The following is a 21,308-nucleotide window of genomic DNA, read 5'->3' on the forward strand; positions in this document are numbered from 1 at the left end:
AATACTTAGATTCCCCAAGCTAGCAACAAAACAGTTTCTGCAATACCTTACTGGTTACTCTGAAGAACTTATTCATCATATGAAAAAAGTTCTACCAATCGCGAAGGATCGCACACATTACCTGCCAAGTTAATGTCTATTTCAGATCTTACCCAAATACACGCTTACAGCCAATTCTTATTAGCTAAAACTAAAATTTATTAAGAAAGAAGAAAGAGTATTGGTTAAAAGATTATTATACATACAGACTTGAATAGAGTTCTTACCTCAGTTTCCTAGTAGAGATGGTGAGCTTTAGAGTTGGAAAGAGTCCTTCCCAGAATCAGTTCGTCAGGTTATAGACCAATGCCCAAATATCCAATATAAGGGTGTTCCAGATGGGACTGGAGACCTCAGTCTTGCAACTCAAATTTCCCCCGATGAAGCTTAAGCAGATCTAAGATGAAAAGGATCAGGGGCCAAGAGTTTTTATAGACCCTTTGCAGGCTATTGTCAGCCTCTTGACAGCAGGTGTTCCTTGAGTGAAGAATAGTGTCTTTGAAGTAACCTCCTATTTCCTAAGCATCACCAGTAATTAGCTACATGGATTAACATAAGGCAATTGCCTGTCTCCTGCCATTTACAGGTAGTTGTTACATACTTCAGAGAAACTAAGACTGTGATATTACATTCACACTTGATTTCAATGTTAATATCTCCTTTTGATCTCTGAATAACAGAATACAGTAATAGACAGGAACTGTTTGGTTAAATTGTCAACCTCTAACTAGATATGTAAACACACAAAACATGAACATTATCTACTAATATATCTCTAAAGGTTGACTCTGGGTCAATTAGTCTGCTAGTTGTGTAACCTTTTCTGGCCCTGTGTCACAATAATCAATGTATTTTGAGCCATTAATTTCAACTGTTTAACTTGAATCTCTTAATCACAGGAATTATGCCTCCCAAACCATTAATGAGAAGAGACCAGATGGAAGGGTCAGGAACTGGTTCAGATTCATTCGAACATATTGCTCGATCGGCAAGAGAACATACTGTACCACTGTCTGAGCCCCGCATGATGTGGGGTTCAGATCCTTATCCCCATACAGAACCTCAACAGGCTAATGCTCCTCCTAAAGTGCTAGAAGAGCCTGAGGATTTGAGGTGAGCCCCGCCTGATTTGTGTATTTCTATGTGCCACTCATGTCAGCCAGACTCCTATGTTTGTTTAGGTATGTAGGCCATACTTGCAACTGTGAATTAGTCAGTGATCATGATCAGTTGTTGCTACCAAGGAGATAGGTACCGATGACTTAAGGACATGTGAGTGATTAAATTTAACCAGCTGTGCTTTATGGCATCTGGCAGACAGGTATGGTTTTAAGGAAGATGCAAGGAAGAGTCCATACCTAACTCAAAGGTTCTGTGACTGAACAATTGTGTGTGCATTGGAATTGCTATACTGGACAACAGGTTTGAACCATCTAATCTAGTATCCTGTCCCTGACAGTATCCCAAGAACCCCATAGTAGGTGGATATGAAGTGATCTGGCCCCATGAACGTCTCATCCTAATCCTCAATAGATGGAGATTGGCTTAGTTATTAGTGGGGGCGGCGGGGGGGGGGGGGGGGAGGGGGGTTTGCAGGTACCAAGTAGTGGGAACTGTGATATATTCCCATGTTTCAGGAATCAGGCAGGACACCCTGCATGTGGTCTCCACCTTGAAGAGCTGTAGTCCACTTCACACTGATAAATCAGTTAACTATGGAAATAAAACTGCTTATAAGATGGTCAGATGGTTATTTTGATCCTTATTCAGTCAGCCTCTGAGCTTCTGTTGACACTTTCTTAAATGTGACCCCAGTAATTACTTTTACTTACATTGAACTGAAATAGTACTTGTGATGATAATTTACTAATATGCTGGCTCATTCAAAGTTTTGACTTAACTGTTAACAATAATAGATTCCCTCACACCATGACAGATACCTTGTTCCTCCTCTTAAAACTTCCGTAGATGAGGCAAAAGTCCTTTAACATGTTACAGGGATGTTAGAGAATCCAGCTGTAAATATGGTTAAATTAAACTGTTCCATTAGAAACTTATTTAATTGCTTCTTCACTTAGGCCTGAAGCACATTTGGAAGAAGAACAAATTGCTGTTACCACTGCTTACCCTGTAGAACACAACCAGTTGGATTCTCAACAAAAGACAGACTTTTTTAGAGAACCAAGTGAGGTGGATGTACAAAAATTCCCAAGCAGGACTTTGGAAGACGTACAGCCTCTCCAAACTGACATGCCTAATCCAGCAGTTAGCTTTGAAGTAGCTGATGAGAACATTGCACACAGCTCTCAGGAAGAGCTGGTACCCGGAGGAGAGAGTCATTCTGTTTTGAAGAGAAGCATTTCCCATGGTTCAAGTCATTCTCTAAAATCAGAAGAGCAAAAGAATGAGACAATACCAAATGTCCCTAAAGTAAGTAGTAGATATGCTGAGACAGCAGAAAGACCAGAGATTAAGCCAAAAAAAGAAGGTTTCATGAGTAATAGAACATCAGAGGGGCCAAAATCTGAAAAACCTTTCAAGCCTAAATCTGAAACCAGATGGGGTCCCAGGCCAGGCTATGGCAGACGAGAAGAAGGTAGTGATAGACCAGTAAGAAGATCTGGCCCTATTAAAAAACCTATTCTTCGAGATATGAAAGAAGAGCGTGAGCAGAGGGAAGAACGTGAGCAGAGGAAGGAAAAGGAAGGAGAAAAGCTGGCTAATGAAAAAGCTGGCAAGTCTGAAAAGACAGAAAAGAAGGAGCAGGCACAGCTGTCACCTCCCCAGTCAGAGCCAGAAAAGTCCACGCCAGACAATGCTTCTTTAGCTAAAAAGATACCACAAGATATGGCTCAGATTTCAGAAAGTACAGATAGCAGTCACCTTGAGGCTGCCATTAAATCTGCAGCCCAGCCGCCTTCACCTGCGGCCCAGCCACCTTCATCTGCAGTCCAGCCACCTTCACCTGTTCAGCAACCTACAGTTCAGCAGCCATCACCTGCAGTCCAGCCACCACCTGTTCAGCAACCTGTTAACACAATTAAGGAAGAAAAACAACCAGAGAGAGCTGTTGGCAAAGAACATATTGTAGAGAAACCTCGCCTAGAAACCAGGCCAGTAAAGAGAGAACCTGGTTTACCACCCAGAACGTACTGGAAAGAGGCTCGGGATAGAGACTGGTTTCCAGATCAGGGATATAGGGGCAGAGGCCGTGGAGAGTATTATTCTAGGGGTCGCAGCTACAGAGGTTCTTATGGAGGACGAGGCCGGGGAGGTAGAGGCCATAATAGGGACTGTCCACATTATAGAGACACTAAGCCTAGGGCAGACCATGTGCCTTTGGGGCCTCTTAGACAGAGAGAAGAAAGTGAAACTCGTAGTGAGAGTTCTGATTTTGAAATAGTCCCGAAACGGCGAAGACAGCGAGGTTCAGAAACTGATTCTGACAGCGAAGTTCACGAAAGTGCTAGTGATACTCTTCTTTCAGACAAAGACAGTTTAAGCAAAGGTAAACACCCAAAGAGAGAGGAGAGAGCTGATGGCAAGAAACCTCCAAAGCCTCTGCTGTCTTTCAAACCTGAAAACAATGTTAGAGTTGACAATAGATCCCTAGAGAAAACTTATATCAGGGACGAAGAGAATAAACCAAAACCAGGATTCCTTCCTAAAGGAGAACCTTCAAGACGTGGCAGAGGGGGAATGTATAGACGTGGTGGTAGGGATCCAGGTGGGCGCCCACCAAGACCATCTATGTTAAGGAGGCCAGGCTATAGAGACAGTCAGTGGAATCCAAGGCAAACAGAGATCATTAAACCAGAAGAGGAGGAGCCACCAAGAAGACATGAACACTATGGTCCTGTGCCCATTGATAAGAGACCTCCAAAATTTGAGAGGAAGTTTGATCCAACTAGAGAGAGGCCTCGAAGGCAAAGGCCTGCACGACCACCAAGGCAAGATAAACCACCACGCTTTAGACGTCTAAAAGAAAGGGAAGCTGCATCAAAAATAAATGAAGCAGCAACTAGCTCATCGACAAGTGCTACAGTTGTTAATGCAGTTAATGAAGCATCCAGCACTGCTTTGGATATTTCGGGGAGTAAGACACCAGATTTGTCCAATCAAAATTCTTCAGACCAGGCAAATGAAGAATGGGAAACTGCCTCAGAAAGTAGTGACTTCAATGAGAGGCGAGAGAGGGATGAAAAAAAAATAGCAGATGTGACCACACAGATAGTTGCCAAAGCAGGAGAAAATGCCGTAGCTCCAAAGAGAGAAATATCTAAGCGAAGTTTCTCTAGTCAGCGGCCTGGAATAGATCGCCAGAATCGCCGTGGCAACAGTGGGCCACCAAAGGCTGGAAGGAATTTCTCAGGGCCTAGGAGTGAAAGGCGGAGTGGTCCTCCATTAAGAAGTGGGAAACGAGGGTAAGCGTCTTTTGTTTCCAGTAGCACCCACAATATATAGTTACTGTGCAAACACAAAAGGCTCTAACATTCACTAATTTCCTGTTGCAGATTGCATAGCCATTCATAATCTGACCATGGTCAGTGGAGGATAGTGTTAGATGGCTCCACAATGCTGGGCTTTTGTTTTGGGCCTTTTGTACAGAAAGGAAGCTTTCATCTTAATCACTTCAAGCCTGTGAGAGTGGAGGGGAAAAGAACAGAGCTTTCCAGTATCAGTGTACCATATTAAAATACCCTGGCAGAAAAATGCCAACTCTGTCACAGGTGTAAACTACATTCATCCCCATGAAACTTAGCATTAAACATAATCCAGTTGATTTAAATCACAACTCTACAGTCTATTGCGTTAATCCTTTCACTGTATTTATCCCATCAGGACCCCCATCTCAATTTCTAGTAGAAAATCAATTAACTAAATGAAGTATGTACTCTCCAGTTAAGGAGGGTTTTTCAGCTCCACTTGGGCATGTTGCTCAGTATTAGAAATGAAATTGTTATGCTTACCTTTACATGCTGATCTGATTGAAGCCTGCCCTTCGTCTCTGGGATTGGTTTCTCATGCCTTGTAGCAACTGCATGATGGTTTGACAGCATCTTCTGCACCAGGTTAGGGAATGCTATGTAGTGGGCTGCTGAACTCCCATTGAAGACTTGGCTACTTTAGCAATGTCCTGTCTTGAAAACTTTTTCTGAATATTCTAAGCTGTTGGTCCTTCCGTTATAAAACTTTGAAAAAGCTTTTATATAATACTTGCAGAGTTTCCAGTGTTCAACAACAAAAAGGCAGAATTCTGTAGTTTTTCCACTGGCCTGCAACTGGCTGCAGTAGTTACTAACATATCAATAAGTCCATGCTGCAAATACCAAACCCAATTAAATATGGAGCATATATTGCAAAGTCTACAAATTTCTATGGTATGTTACACAGCAACTTTTCAGTGGAGGCTTTAGCTTCACATTTGGGGTGGATATGGGTCATTCACTTATTCAGTGTGGTGAAAGAATGGCAGTTGAAATGAAAATGTTGTACCTTCTCAGTATGGTTAAAGGGTCTGCTGTGCATCATTATTAGCTGGCTAAGCTGTATGGCTACTGCTTTATTAGTTTCCTATTGAGACTGCACCTATTAGTGATGCTTACACCTATATGGCTAAAGCGTCTACTGTGCGTGTTGACTTTTTGACTGGTCTGTGTTCCAAATCTGTAAGCATCACTAATAGGTGCAGCCTCAGTGGGGAACTAATAAAGCAGTAGCCACACATCTTAGCCGGCTAATGATGATGCACAGTAGATGCTTTTAACGCGGTAATGTGATCTGCATACAGATGTGGTTTTGCTGTTTCTGAGGGTACTCTGGGGATGGTGGCTAGTTCTGTCTATAATTTTGTCTGATGTAGGCCATTTGAAGACCAAGCAGGAAGCATGACTGCTATCGATCCCACCATCAGTAATTCCTTGCATCAAGAAGAAGGTGGTGGTAATGCTGTAATGCAAAAGACCTCCAAGGATGCCAGTGGCAAAAAGAGGGATGAGCCCAAACCAGGTCCAAAGAAACCCAAGGAGAAGGTGGATGCTCTATCCCAATTTGACCTCAACAACTATGCAAGTATGTGTTGGTGGAAACTTGTGGTAACCAAAAAAAACCTATTAATGCATTAGCGTTCCTCCTTCTGGAATTAGATATATTCGGGAACTGTGGAAAGAAGAAAAGTTGGTGCATATTTTTTAAAGGCTGTTTATATCCCAATATTCAGACACTGCCCCCTGTGCAGCAATGAATCAGTCCTGTGGGATGTGTCCCTTTTAAAATTGGGTAATAAAATTTTAAATTTGTGTATATGTACGTAAAATAGTTATTACCTATTTTAAGAGGGACACTTCTTTTGTACAGTCTCATTCCTGTAACTTTTTTCAAGCTATCATTGAACACCTGATGTTGGCATCAGGTATTTTGTATCTCTTTGCACGTGGAAAACGGGAGAGGATGTTACTGTTGTAAACTCAATAAATAACACCGACAGGTTTGCAGTTAGTGTCCAGAATGCATCATTTTTCTATTTAAACTACTCACTGTTTTTCTTTAGCTCTTTGTTTTATGGAACTTTTTTGTACAAAGTATCGTCTCTCTTTCAAGAGCCATTAATTGAAGGCTTCTGTATTAAATCCTTTTTCTTGAAGTCCACCAGCAAAAGGATGGTCTGCGTGAGGAAACTTGAACATTACTAGGATGGTCATCTTTGGCTGCAATTGTATGAAGCTATGCAGTGCAAGTGGAATTTGTTTTTATTCCAGAATTCTTAATATTGGGTCTGAAACTGTTGAAATGGAAGGAAAAAATGTACATTTTTGGCTCATCTGCAGGTGTTGTGATCATTGATGACCATCCTGAAGTGACAGTAATTGAAGACTTTCCGTCTAACTTGAATGATGATGGCTTTACTGAAGTGGTGTCAAAGAAACAACAAAAACGTTTGCAAGATGAGGAGCGCAGAAAGAAGGAAGAACAAACAGTGCAGGTATGTTGATCAAGAATGTCATCCTTTGCACCTGTTACAAGCAGTTACACACTTGCAAATTTTTTTTGTAAAGGACTATGCAACAGTGCAAAATCTGTTTCCACACAGCTGTTTTTCACCATTCAAATTGCAGTATCTAGTTAATTTTTAATTGAAATTGTTTAGCCTTAGTTATGCAGGTCATCTTGCCTCCCCTTATGTTTCTCCTCTTGTGCCTCTTACTTTTTCAATACCCATTGCCACTGTAATTTGGGTATTTCAAAGTTAATATGTCAGCTACTGTAACTAACTTAAAAGCTTGCTTTTGGGCTTACAGTAAAAATGCTTTGTTATGCTATTGCTGGGGCGGCTCCAGGCGCAAGCGCGTGCTTGGGGCGGGAAGCCGCGGTGGGCGGCGTGCCGGTTGCCGTGAGGGCAGCAGTAAGGCAGCCTTCGGCGGCATGCCTGCGGGAGATCTGCCAGTCCCGCAGCCGCATAAACACCGCCGAATCCGTGTGCTGCCAGAGGCCGCCCGACTGCCAGGCTTGGGGCGGCAAAAAACATAGAGCCACCCTTGGCTATTGCCTTTGTGTCACAATTCTGTATGAAAATTTCTTGGCCAAAAACATGGGATATGTTTAACTTTTTCATTATTCAAATGGTTAGTACATTAGAAAAAAATATTCAAGATTCCTGCTTTGTCCTTTTCCCATACTCTACAACTGACAGAAAAATACAGACTTTCTAAATGGCTTAGCCTTCTGTAATGTCAATTTTATTCTTAGGTTTGGACCAAAAAGAGTTCAGGTGAAAAAGGAAGAGGTCAGAATTCCAAGCTTCCTCCCAGGTTTGCAAAAAAGCAGCAACAGCACGCGGCAGCAGCAGCAGCACAGCAAGTACAAGCTCAGGCACAAGTACAGGTACAGCCTCAGAGTGCATCGCAGACTCCAAGCCAGCCACAGGCTTCAGTTCAGCCTCAAAACCAGACAACCGGAGGAACAAGCGGCACAGAATATACAGCAACAGGCAAAGCTCTGCAGAATGCACAGTCCCATCCTGCTCTAGGGGCTGAATTATGGGAAAATAAAGTGGCATCAACAACTGTTGTTAATGACATCTCCAAGAAATGTAAGTGGCATCTTTTGACTTTTTCTTTTTGCCTGGGAGGGATAGAAGAGAAACATTGTGGTTGGAGGGTTTGGGTTGGTGAGAGATGTTTCTGGAGGTCTCAAACATCCTGGCCTGCAGGTATAGTTCTCATATGGCACAGAGAATATGCTGCTATGAAATGTTCTGCAAGACTGCTGAGCGATAGTCTCCCAGGTTCCCTGAGATGAGAGAGCTCTTCTATAAAATGTTGAGTAACTTCTTTGCTGCAGTCACCACATTCTGTATTCCCAGTGTACAAGTAACTGCCATTGGTCTCAAACATGGGTTTCTTTGTCAAATTTATGCATGTTTCCAAATATGCTAAATAGGCCAAACGAGGTTGACTTAATAAGGGACTTACTGTTAAAAGCTGAAATGAAGTTCTAGAATCAAACACGCTGTGAAATGAAGTAGCTGTGGTTTCATTGTCCATTCAGTTGTGTACTTATGAATCTAAATAACCATGGATTAATTGTAGTTTTGACTCCACTGTATTCTCTGGACTTTTAGTGGGACCCATTAGTCCACCACAACCCCCTTCAGTCAGTGCATGGAATAAGCCTTTGACATCATTTGGATCAGCTACATCTCCAGAGGTAAGGATAAAACTAAAAACAATCAAGAACATCTGAAGATAACTCAATTTGTATCTTGCAGATGGTGGGACAAATGAAATAAGATTATTGTGGCAGTTCTCAAAGTACCCAGGACTGGGAGTCACCTTGTTGCCCCCTGCCTTCAGAGTGAGGGAGTCTTGGGGGAGGGATAGCTCAGTGGTTTGAGCATTGGCCTGCTAAACCCAGGGTTGTGAGTTCAATCCTTGAGGGGGCCACTTAGGGATTTGGGGCAAAATCAGTACTTGGTCCTGCTAGTGAAGTCAGGGGGCTGGACTCGATGACCTTTCAAGGTCCCTTCCAGTTCTAGGAGATAGGATATCTCCATTAAAAATTTGTAGTAACTGGGTGTTTAGCTCCTTACCACTAGCAGCCCTCTCCTCTTCTCTGGGCTATGCCAGCCCTGTCCTTTCCTTGCAGATTAACAGCAGGTGCTCCCTAGTCTCCACGTTCCCTTGAAGTGCTCCCATGTGATATCCAGACCCTGAAAGCAGTTACCCACAGAAATCCTCTGTACTCCAGTTACCAGTTTTACTTAAATCACTGCAGAGAGCACTGTACAGAACACTTATAATGAAATAAAAGGTTTATTTAAGAAAGAATAGAGGTTCCACTAGAAATAAGACAGTGGTGGAAACAAATGGTTATAATACAAAAAACAAAATCATAAAACATGAACTGGGACCTACACTTTCCTATTTAATAAAATAGGTCCCCCTCTCTCCCAAAGTTCCATCTGTTGTAGAGCTGGCTGACTTCCAAGAGCCAATCTTTCATGAAAAATATCCCCATTCTACAAGATGTCCCCTCAGTGACTGGATCCAGAGTGCCTCTCCCCACTCTTTTATACTGAAACAGTCTTTTGTCTTTATTCATAGGCAGGGCAATCCACGGTCTGTTATAATGTTGCTTTTTCATCTCCAAGTGGTTTTGATTGTTTGAAGTTGCCTGTGATGGTTTTCTATTGTCTGTTCTATGATGGGGCACTATTAGATCATTGAGCCTTGCATCACATCACTGGCTAAGTTTGGAGGAGTGGTAATCCAATCCTGCATGAATAGGCCGTCACCAAGTAACATTACTCCAAGGTGACTCCTTTTAACCTTAAGACCATAAGGGCATAAATTTCAGTATAGTTACATTATTCCTCCGATATTATCTGTACACATACCATGCCATGATTATGAACATCAGTAAGTTGCAAGCTTTCAACAGAGGCCTTATATGTTACCCTTTATGGACAAATACCTTGAAAGCAGTGTTGTCAGGTCTAAGAAGAGTTGTTTGCAAAGATCCAGGGGACCCTTTGCCAAGGAGATTCTACAATTATCCAGCGTTTTCAAACTGTGTATTATTTTTCTTTAGCTAGATATAATTACTGAATAATATAGATTGGGTGTGTCTACACTACCCGCAGGATCGGCAGGCAGCGATCGATCCAGCGGGAATTGATTTATCGCGTCTAGTGTAGACGTGATAAATCGACCCCCGAGCGCTCTCCTGTCGACTCCTGTACTCCAGCGCTGTGAGAGGTGCAGGCAGAGTCGACGGGGGAGCGCAGCAGTCGACTCACCGCAGTGACACCACAGTAAGTCGATCTAAGTACGTCGATGTAGCTGAAGTTGCGTAACTTAGATCTATCCCCCCACCGCCAGTGTAGACCAGGGCATTATCTAATTTCTTACTGAGAGCAGTTACAGCAAAAATTCTTATTGAGAGTGTGTTAGTAATTAGAAAAACTTGTAAACTTCATTGTTTAGAATTATAAAACTTAAACCAATAAACTTGCAGCAGTTAACTTGTTAGTTTAGCAAATGCTTTAAGATTCAACTCTCAGAAACTAATGTACAGTAACGCCTCACTTAAAGTCGTCCCAGTTAACATTGTTTTGTTATGTTGCTGATCAATTAGGGAACATGCTCGTTTAAAATTCTGTAATGCTCCCTTCTAACGTCGTTTGGCAGCCACCTGCTTTGTCTACTGCTTGCAGGAAGACCAGCCCCTTGCAGCTAGATGGTGGGGGCTTGGAACCAGTGTGGACCAACAGCCCCCTATCAGCTCCCCATTTCCCTAAGTTCCCTGTGCAGCAGCTGCCTGCAGTTCAGCTGAGTCCCTCCCCCCACTGCCATGTGCTGCTCCTGCCCTCTGCCTTGGAGCTGCTCCCCGAGACTCCTGTTTGCTTGGGGGTGGGGCAGAGGAAGAGGGGGGCTAATGTCAGTGTCCCCCTGCTCCTGCACCCCGTTTACCCCATCTTCCATAGAGCAGGGGGGACAGACCAGGACTCGGGAGGGAGGGAACTTGCAGCAGCTGCCTAACAGCAAGCTGATCTAATTAACAAGGCAGTGTACTTAGGGGAAATGCACATATCTCCCTCATTCCTGCTGCCTTGTGTAGAGAGAGAGTTAACACTTGAGGGCTCAGCCAATTGCTAGTTAATCATTTAGCAATAAGGGAAATATCCCACCCCCTGACTCCTCCACCTCAACCAAGCTTCACAATCATCATCACTATATACCAGTATTAAATTGTTTGTTTAAAACTTATACTGTGTACACATTACAAACATTGAATCTATTTCTCCTTGTAAGTATTCTCACACTTGTTATCTAACTGTCTGTCTGTACTCGGCTAGCTTGATTATCACTTCAAAAGTTTTTTTTTCTCTTAATTAATTGGCCTCTCAGAGGTGGTAAGACAACTCCCACCTGTTTATGCTCTCTGTATGTGTGTATATATATCTCCTCAATATATGTTCCATTCTATATGCATCCGAAGAAGTGGGCTGTAGTCCACGAAAGCTTATGCTCTAATAAATTTGTTAGTCTCTAAGGTGCCACAAGTCCTCCTGTTCTTCTTTTTGTGTACACACACACACACACACATATTTATTTAAAAAAAAAAAATCTTTTGTCTGGTGAAAAAAATTTCCCTGGAACCTAACCCCCTCATTTACGTTGATTCTTATGGAGAAATTGGATTCGCTTAACATCATTTCGCTTAAAGTCGCAGTTTTCAGGAAGATAACTACAACGTTAAGTGAGGAGTTACTGTATACTTACTTGTTGCAAAATGCATTTTTAACTTTACTTTTTTAAATTACACAAGTATTTGAAAATTGAAAAAAAAATTACGTAATTTCTCTAAAATGTTTGTCATTACAGCTTTCCCTAATGCCAGCAACAGGATACTAAGAATTAAAATTTTAACAAAATGGTGTATGCTTGTTTAGTATTAAATTCAATTAGCTGAACAAATATTTCTTAGAAGAAACCTAGATATTGCCTCAAAACCAGCTTCAACCTGCTATTTTTACACTTGGCCCTGGTACTCCATTCTCAAGTAATGAGAACTAAAAATGTTTGTGTGACGGCTTGGATCACAGAAACCCCCCGGGAGCTGCCAACTGATGTGCCAAGACTACCCCAGTTCCTATTTTCCCTGCCAGCTCAGGACTCCAGCACCATGTCTTGCTGAACAAGACACTCCCATCTGCTCCAACACAGACCCAGGGTCTGAATTACTTGCCCCAACGCTGCAGGTTTACCTGAAATCAGCTCACAGGAGTGTGCTTGTCTTTAGCACTCAGATACCCAACTCCCAATGGGGTCTAAACCAAAATAAATCCATTTTACCCTGTATAAAGCTTATGTGGGGTAAATTCATAAATTGTTCGCCCTCTATAATTCTGAGAGAGAGATGCACGGTTGTTTGCGCCCCCAGGTATTAATACATACTCTTGAGTTAATTAATAAGTAAAAAGTGATTTTATTAAATACAGAAAGTAGGATTTAAGTAGTTCCTAGTAGTAACAGACAGAACAAAGTAAGTCACCAAGCAAAATAAAATAAAATGCGCAAATCTATGTCTAATCAAACTAAATACAGATAAGATCCTCACCAGTTCCAGAATGCTCCCTTTTCCAGGCTAATCTCCTTCTAGCCTGGGTCCAGCAATCACTCTCACATTCACACGCCCTGTAGTTACTGTCCTTTGTTCCAGTTTCCTTCAAGTATCCTGGGGGAGCGGGAGTGGAGAGGCTCCTTCTTTAGCCAGCTGAAGACAAAATGGAGGGGTCTCCCAGGGGTTTAAATAGACTTTCTCTTGTGGCTGGAGACCCCCTCCTCACCCTGTGTAGAATCCAGTCACAAAATGGAGATTCGGAATCACATGGGCAAGTCACATGCCCATGCATGACTCAGGACTTGCAGGTAGTAGCCATTACCCACATGCTACCTTGAATGTCCTCAGGTAGACTTCTTATGTGGATTGGAGTCTTCCAAGCTCTTTTGTCTGTTAAGTGCTTCCTGATTGAGCACCTAATTTGCACATTCCTTTCCCAAGAAGTGACCAAATGTTCTAACTAAGGCTACTTAGAAATCAAGCAATTATACAGCCAATGTTCATAACTTTGACCACATGGATGGTGCCTGCATACAACTAGGATGAACATAACCAGTAGATCATAACCGTTACATAGATATGTTACATGACATATGTAGCAAAACCCTATTCCAGTTATATCATACATACATTTATGAGCACCCCCCCCCCATAAAGCCTTGTGGGGTACACTGTCACAGTTTCAGAGTAGCAGCCATGTTAGTCTGTATCCGTAAAAAGAACAGGAGTACTTGTGGCACCTTAGAGACTAACAAATTTATTAGAGCATAAGCTTTCGTGGACTACAGCCCACTTCTCGTAGGTATGCATCCGAAAAAGTGGGCTGTAGTCCACGAAAGCTTATGCTCTAATAAATTTGTTAGTCTCTAAGGTGCCACAAGTACTCCTGTTCTTCTTGTCAGTTTGTTTTTAAAAATAAGGACCATGTGGGTTGCATCAATTTTTAACCAGCCTTTCATGTGCTTATGTTCCATTTCCTAACTTTTGTATGCTTAAGTATATAACTACATTAAAATAAAGGTAAACGCCTATTTTAAGGCAACATTCTGGTTGAGAATTTTTTGGAAGTTTTAATGTATGTTGTTACCTTAACTAGGGAACAAAGTCTGGACAGGAAAGTGGAGTCGAGCTTGGAATAGAAACGATTCAATTTGGAGCCCCAGCTTCTAGTGGTAGTGACAGTGAAGTTGGCCCTGTGCTTTCAGAGAAGCCCACTGACAAAATACCTGAACCAAAAGAGCAAAGACAGAAGCAGCCTCGGGCAGGACCCATCAAAGCACAAAAGGTAAGGGAGAAGATCCGGTCTAGTGGGCTCCTGGGTGGCAGAGAAGTCCAGTCAAAGGGAAAAATACCAAAACTGTGGCTTGAAAAAAATTAAAGGAACTGTTACAAGTACGATCCAAATAAGACAGACCTCTTTTCCCACTGTATGTTAGTCAGAGAAGATGCTGTGCATCAGCTTACACAGTTACCAAATCAGCCGTGTAAAAAGATTAAAGTACAAATATATGCTGTCTGGGCAATGTAAGCCTCCTTCATCACGTCCAAACCTACTTTTTTAAAGTGGCGATGATGTCTCTAAAGTCACTTTTTCATAACAATGAATGTATCAATAAATGGCCAATCTTGGTTTTCCTTTAAAAATTGTGTATATACATTATATTATTTATATTGTCATGTTCAGAGCCCCTAACTGATCTTCCTTTGCTTGTTGTATGCCAAAGTGCTCATCCTCGCAGGAATATTTAGCAGTCTAGAGAGGATGGAGGAGAAAACTCCTGTGGTATAGGACAGACTGGATTGTCTGCTAACCAAATCAGTCTTGACATCTCTTCCTCACCGTCAAATACACAGGCTTGTAGGAAATAGGGGGACAGGAAAAGTTGGGGAATAGCGAAAGAACACCAGCTTCTCACCCTGCAGCAGCCCTCTCCAGCTTTTTGGAATAAGTTGGTGGCTAAGGTACTGACCCCAGCCCTGAGTTCCCAGGCCCTCTTCCTGTTGCCTGAGTCCCAGCAGTGGTCCCAGTGCACTTGTCTACTGGGAACCCCTTAGGTTTTTTTCTGAAGATAAATTGGTTACTTACCCCATCATAGCTGAGAAAATTGAAGGTCATTAGAGTGCATCTACTCGTTAAAGAGCCGGCATAGTTTTGATAACTGTTACACTGACCAGGTAGCCTGTAATCCAGTGATATTTGCATAATTAAAGTTAATACCAGCAGAGGACTACTCAGACTAAAGGTTCATGTAATTGACTTGTTGAAAATACATTAGTAATCAACAACCTTATAAAATATAACTGAACTTAGTCTTGCATTAAGAGAGTGTGTATATTGTATGTGTGTCAAATCACTTGTACTGGATTTATGTAAAGGTGATCTGCAAAGGTAAAAAATGCCATTTTGTTACCTTATAAAGTATACAGATTATATAGGTAGACAGTCTGTTTTTTCTGCTTGTTTCGATGTTACAAATATCAGGTCTTCTCTTTGTTTTTGCTGGTAGGACTATAACCTCATAAGACAAGAGAATGAATTGAGCTATTGACTGGGGGAAGAGATTTTCAGTAAAACTAAACCCAAAGTTTTTAGTTAAGGCTCAAACGTTAAGGACTTCTCTGCACTAGAGGGTTGTACTGCTTTAAAACTACACTGCAATGTACTGTGCTCGGGGATGGGATGGGAGAGGAGAGGAAGGGTAAGGCAGAACCGTCTGCTGCAGCAGTGAGGGACTTAAGTGGCCACTGTAGCCAACACGTTTTCCCCTCCTTTCTCAACAATTTTTTGAGCCCTACAGGTGCAAACTCTCTGGGTAGGAGTTGTCTTTGTCTCCATTTAGGGGCCTCCCAGCAGGCAGACATGTAAAGAAGGGTCTCCTTTACCTGTCTCTGGAGCAATTAACCTCCTCATTCCTTGCCATGAAGTACTTGTGGTGAGAGAAATTGCCAGTCTCTACCCTGCCCACCCTTAGCCTCCATTAATGCAGTAGGATTTTGAGGGCTGCCCTGCCGACCCTAGCCCACTAGCTTTAAAGAGACATTCTGCTGCTCCTGCTGCCCCACAGTAGTAGCCACTGAACTGCTTCATGCAGTCCACCCTCTGCTGGTGTCACCATCTATTAAGAAGGGAGTGGCTTCTGAGTGTCATAGCATGGTATTAAACTTACTCTTCCTTTGTGGCCACAGACCAACGCTGTCCCTGTATAACAGTTATATAGTAATCAAATGTACATTTTAAAACATTTATAATATAGCCACATACCATCACAGCCACCACTCCTGCAGAAGAAGACAGGGAAACACTTGCAAATTTGAGTTTGTGTTTAAAACCTTTTTAGTGCAAACACTGTGGAGGAAAGCTCTGGCAAATATCCATACCGCAGTGTCTCTTCAGCTGAGGGCTGAGAACCCTCCACCTCCATTTTTCTAGGGCTCCAGCAAAAACAGAAGACTTGATATTCCTGATATTAGTAAGGCTAAAAAAATCTGTTAAACATTACTAGGAAAAAAAGGGGGAGGGCTCTCTTTAGACAATATATTTTAAAGTTCACTAGTGCAATTTTTTCTTCTTTGCAGGTCACTTTTAATCTTTAGACTGACAATTTAATCCTGTGCCATTTGATATAGCACTCATAGTAGCCCTTCAGTCTAGATCTTTGGCTTCCTGCTGGTAATTGGTGCTTTCAGTTGACATGTTTCAGGTACTCATCTGTTGCCAGATTAACATCTCTAACTAAACTACCCTTTCTTTAAAAAAACAAACAAACAAAAAACCCCAAACCTACTGTTTACACCCTCACGGAACAGTCAGACTTTTGAGTCTTGGTAGATGTCAACAAAATGTTTTGACTCTTACTCTCCTGAGCATATAAAGATTTTACGTTACAACTTCCTTGTTCTTAAAAAATCAAACAGCCAACACTGACAAGTTAAAACACTAATTTAGCTTCCAGATTTGAGTCCAGTAGAAAACAAAGAATATAAACCTGGTCCTATTGGGAAAGAGCGTTCGCTAAAGAACAGAAAGGTGAAGGATGCCCAGCAGGGAGAGCCCGAGGGACAGGAGAAGCCCAGTCCCACCGCTGTCAGGAGTCCAGACCCTGTTTCGACAAAAGAAACCAAAGCCGCAAATGAACTGAGTACTGAAATAGGAACAATGATCTCTGTGTCTGCTCCAGAGTTTGGAACAAATACAAAGGTAAGACAAAAAGTGGCACATTTCTTGAACATTACTGAACAATGTGTGTAAAAGAGATAACATTTCATTAACTGTAACCCATTACATTAGTCATTTAATGTCTGAATTCAACTATGACATTTAGTTGCCTGCTGATGAAATCATTCAGATATTACATAGAAGAACTTACAAAGCACTGGAGTTGAAAAGTTAGACAGTTTGCCTGTAGTTGTTCTCAGGAAGGAATATTTAAAATGGAGCACTGCTGTGGATCATGTGCCCTGTATGTGACTGGGGTTGAAGTGTTCTAAACTGTTACACCGCCTCACCAGTGATTTACAAGTGCTCACTAAGCTATAGAAAAGAAGTCTGTGCCCTGAGCCCTAGGTTCTGATCTGTGGGGAATAGCACTAAAAAGGTTGGAGTAGGCAGAAGCCTTACACTCAGTGCCTGATTTGAAGTTTATCCAAGTTGCACAAGAGCGATGTGGTCAACCATCATCAGAGAGCTGTAGCAAAATGTTGGAGGGGTACTCAATTTGCAAGTTTGAGTACCACAGCAAAGGAAACAGCATGCATCAAGCTTCAAGATAAGCTTTAGGATGGAAACATTTTCAAAGCACGTAAAGAATTTAGATGTCCAAATCCTATTGAGTTTCAATGAGACTTCAGTGCTTTTGAAAACTTTACCTAATTCCCTCTGTGGAATGTGGTGAAGATGCTTAAGTGTCACTGTGCATTCTCTCCAGATTGCTCTCTGATTTTATGTAGACCTTTTGTAATAACACTTAACAGGAAGACCTCTACTTTGCTTGCTTTCAGCCCTGATCCTTAGCTATGCTGTACTGACAGCACAAAATGGGGGGGGGGGGGGGGGGGGGGGGGGGGGAGAGAGATAACCGAGGCTTCCCAGTGATCCTCAGCTGCTGTGATAGCTCCTCTGGGGTCTGTTGAATCCAGTATAACTTTAAAGCGGTCTACAAATTACTTGAATTTACCAAAGGACTAGCCCAGCACACAGCCAGTGCAAGGACTGAGCACAAAGATTGAGAACATGACTGCAAAAATTGAGCTCCTTACCCATCAACTGGAGGTGGGGAAGTGGATATTTTAAATAGGAACTAGTGGTTGTTTCATAGCAGGTGGACACCACCACTGGCAAGACAATTTAATGACTCGGGACTTCCAGTTTGTAATATTCTGTCCCAATTGCCTGCAGATAGTCAGTCTTGAGCAGGAAGTATTGCTGTATTGCTAGCATTGACATTGTACTTGATATGTTGAGGAATCTGAGATACTAGTGACTCCAAGAATGTTGTTTAAATAGTTCTAAGTTAGCCGAAACAACTTAAAAAAAGCTGAGAGCATATCTGTGATCCTTCAAGCTGAGTTGCCACATGCTCCCCAGTGAACTGGAAGCAATCTGCAGAGCAGTTATTGGAGGCTGCACATCGTTGGAAAGGTTCACCCTTGAGAGACATGAGGGATGGTACATAACCTCTTCTCCATGGAGAAGACATCTCTGTTCTGTTCTGTTCAGACATCTCTGAAATCTCTGTTCTAGCCTAATAAATTTTGAATGGTATTTTTCCTGTTGCCAGCAGTGGAAAGTTTTTGTTTTAAGGTGTGTTGGCGAGTTTGAGTAAATTGTCAGTGCTGCAGTTTTTAATCTTGTCTATATCTGTGAATTGGCTTCCCTGGACCAGCAGACTTAAATGGCTTGAGCCCACCAAAAACTGGTAAGATGAGAAGTGTAACTTCTGAGGGCCTGAAGTGGTGGTATTGGTGACTGGCAGGGGAGACCATGACTGCATCTTACTTGTATATCCTGGCTTGGGCCTAGTTCCTTTATTGTCAGAACCCAATGGGTTTTTTGTAATCTCTTCTTCTAGGACCAGAGTATCCCATTGAGGCCTATCAGGGTAAGGAGAACATAATCATCTTTGTCTGACTCTTCCCTGGAAGCAATCAGAATGGGAAAGGTGCCTCAGCTGACTACCCAAAAGCAAGGCCCTGGATAGTAGCACTAGCAGCTAAGGTGACCAGACGTCCTGATTTTATCAGGACTGTCCCCGATATTTCCTTGTTTGTCCCGCGTCCTGACCGATGTGCGGCCGGGACACTGGACAAACAAGGAAATGCTCCGGAACCTGGAAGTGCTCATGCCCCCTCCTCCCCCCCATTGGCTCCCTCCCCGAATCCCCGTCTCTTCTCCAGGCTCACCATTCCACCTCCCTCCACAAGCGCTGGAGGGAGGCCCAGGAGACGCAAGGGAAGCGCGGGGCCAGGGTGAGTGAGAGTCCGACCTGGCCCCGAGCAGGCAGGACTCAGTCAGGCGGTAGGGAGAGTAGGGGGGTGGCCCGCGGGGCCAGGCGGCGGCTGTTCTTCCCCCCGGGCAGCGGGACTTGGGAGCAGCCGCTGCTGCAGCTCCTACTGCCACGGCGGGGCGGAAGCGGCCGATGGCCAAGCGCTGCGGCTCTGGCACCTGGGCCCGAACCCCCCGAGCCCGGGGTCTGCTGCGGGGACCTAGCAGCGCGCATGCTGCGCCCAGCCCCTGGCCAGTCGCGTCTGGGCTGCTGCTGCCTAGCTGGTGCTATCCCGCGGCGGCCCTGGGGCGGAGGCATCGGCAGCCCAGGCCCGTTCGTTCCCCTGCGGGACACAAGCGGGACGGGGGGGCTGGGGCCTGCTGCCCCCACTCCGGGGCCCCCGCGGGATAGCACCAGCTGGGCAGCAGCCTAGACCCCCCCCCCCCCCCCCCATGTCCCGATATTTGACTTGGGTGATCTGGTCACCCTACTAGCAGCATACATTGATATCCTTTTGTCCTCTCCCTAATCCCAAGAAGTTACAGGCAACCCACAAAGGGAGAAATTGGCTTTTGTGATATTTTGGCTCCTTTATTAAGTACAAAGAAGGCCTGAAAGGGTGGGTTTGTTTTAAGTTTTTTTTTTTTAAACGCAAGGTGAAGCTATCAGGAATATCAAGTCTGGTGTCTGCAGGAAAGCTTAAAGAACCAGAGTGCTGAAATGTGAGCTATCCCAGCCCTTAGCTGAAATGTTCTCTCAGATCTTTTCTCCCAGCTGTTTGAGTTAAATAGGTGTTAACAAAACAATGTTTTCAACAGTTTACCTAAATATTCCTTGCCCTCTCAGTTGTTCAAATTTCACTCATTATTGAGATATCATAATAGAGTCCTCCATGAAAAACAGGTAGACAAATCTTAAATTTCGCGTATAAAACCAAGCAGAAAAGCTATATTTAGAAGAAAAGCTTTCAAGCTTTTTTAAAACATTACCCAAAGCAAAACACAAATCTCTGCAGACCACCTTTGAGGTAGTGGCGCCATCAATTTCAAATCTAGTTTTTAAAGTAGTTTTAGGTCTCATGCCTGTCCCTAAGTTCCTCTGCCAGCTTTTGTTTTCCAGCCACATTTTTGTGTCTTTAAAATGTTTTTCTCCTCTTATTCCTTGGGGAGGACCCAGCCAAAGTGAAACTGACTGTACAAGGAAAAAAGATGATGGCTATACAGTTCTCTCAAATGCACAAAGTAAAACCAAATTAAAAATAGGGGGAAATTACACCCCTTGCTGTCTTCTAAATACTGTCCTCTCCACCTCTCCCAGAAATCACTAAAATAATAGGTATACCACATCTTGCAATTCATAAGTACAGTTGACAAGATCGGTCTTACCAGTTTTAAAAGTAATGGAATCCATCTGGTACTGACTTGTAGTTAATGGAAGTTGGCTCTTTAAAAGAAGTTAAAATGTCCCAATGGGACTGGGAAATTGCTTAATTTACAGCCTAAAATGGATGAGCATTTAACAACCTCCTTGGCTTGGACACTCACCTCATGCCAGAAACAAATCAAACTTCTTTTCAGATGGTACATAATTTAGCTTTAAACCAGCCTTTTCCTTCACAGCAAGTTCTCTTCTCCGTGCCAGCTCCTCTCTCTCTGTCTCTCGGCTTCTAGATTAGTCTCGGCTTTGTACAGCATTCTCCTTCTTTTTGGCAATTTAGGATAGCTGGGAAAGTTGGCCCCTCTGGTTGCCCATACAAGTTAAAAGAAGGCTTACACATATACTTCTCATTTTTTCTTGTGATATTGCTTTGGAATTTTATTTAGATAAATGGAAATTATTTTATTGGTTTCTTCAGTATAACATTAATAAGGATAAATAACATCCTTGATCTACAGAAGGCGAGGACAATCATGTAGAGCGAAGAGGAAGTACTTTTTTAGTCTAAAAAAAAAAAGACAACCTTTAAACTTTGCTTTTAGTGTTGTAGCCGTGTTGGTCCCAGAATATTAGAGAGACAAAGTGGGTGAGGTAATATATTTTATTGGACCAACTCCTGTTGGTGAAAGACACAAGCTTTTGAGCTACAGCTTCTTCGGATCTGGAGATGGTACTCTGTGTCGTCATAGCTAAGGCTAAGATTTTGTCATGGTTATTTTTAGTAAA

At 42.8% G+C, this 21,308-nt stretch overlaps 1 protein-coding gene across 30 annotated transcripts in view; it reads left to right on the forward strand.

Moving 5' to 3' along the window:
* PRRC2C (proline rich coiled-coil 2C) overlaps positions 1–21,308 on the forward strand; it is a 121,733-nt gene that overhangs the window by 54,000 nt on the left and 46,425 nt on the right. For all 30 annotated transcript variants that reach the window (XM_065554667.1, XM_008162853.4, XM_065554673.1 and 27 more), the window contains 8 exons: positions 939–1,152; positions 2,118–4,463; positions 5,903–6,111; positions 6,867–7,021; positions 7,786–8,128; positions 8,660–8,745; positions 13,760–13,948; positions 16,610–16,861. In XM_065554667.1, the coding sequence (XP_065410739.1) occupies positions 939–1,152; positions 2,118–4,463; positions 5,903–6,111; positions 6,867–7,021; positions 7,786–8,128; positions 8,660–8,745; positions 13,760–13,948; positions 16,610–16,861 (3,794 nt within the window). The remainder of the gene's footprint in view (positions 1–938; positions 1,153–2,117; positions 4,464–5,902; positions 6,112–6,866; positions 7,022–7,785; positions 8,129–8,659; positions 8,746–13,759; positions 13,949–16,609; positions 16,862–21,308) is intronic.

Source organism: Chrysemys picta, chromosome 8 (genome assembly GCF_011386835.1).
Source record: "Chrysemys picta bellii isolate R12L10 chromosome 8, ASM1138683v2, whole genome shotgun sequence".
In the NCBI taxonomy this organism is placed as follows: Eukaryota; Metazoa; Chordata; order Testudines; family Emydidae; genus Chrysemys; species Chrysemys picta.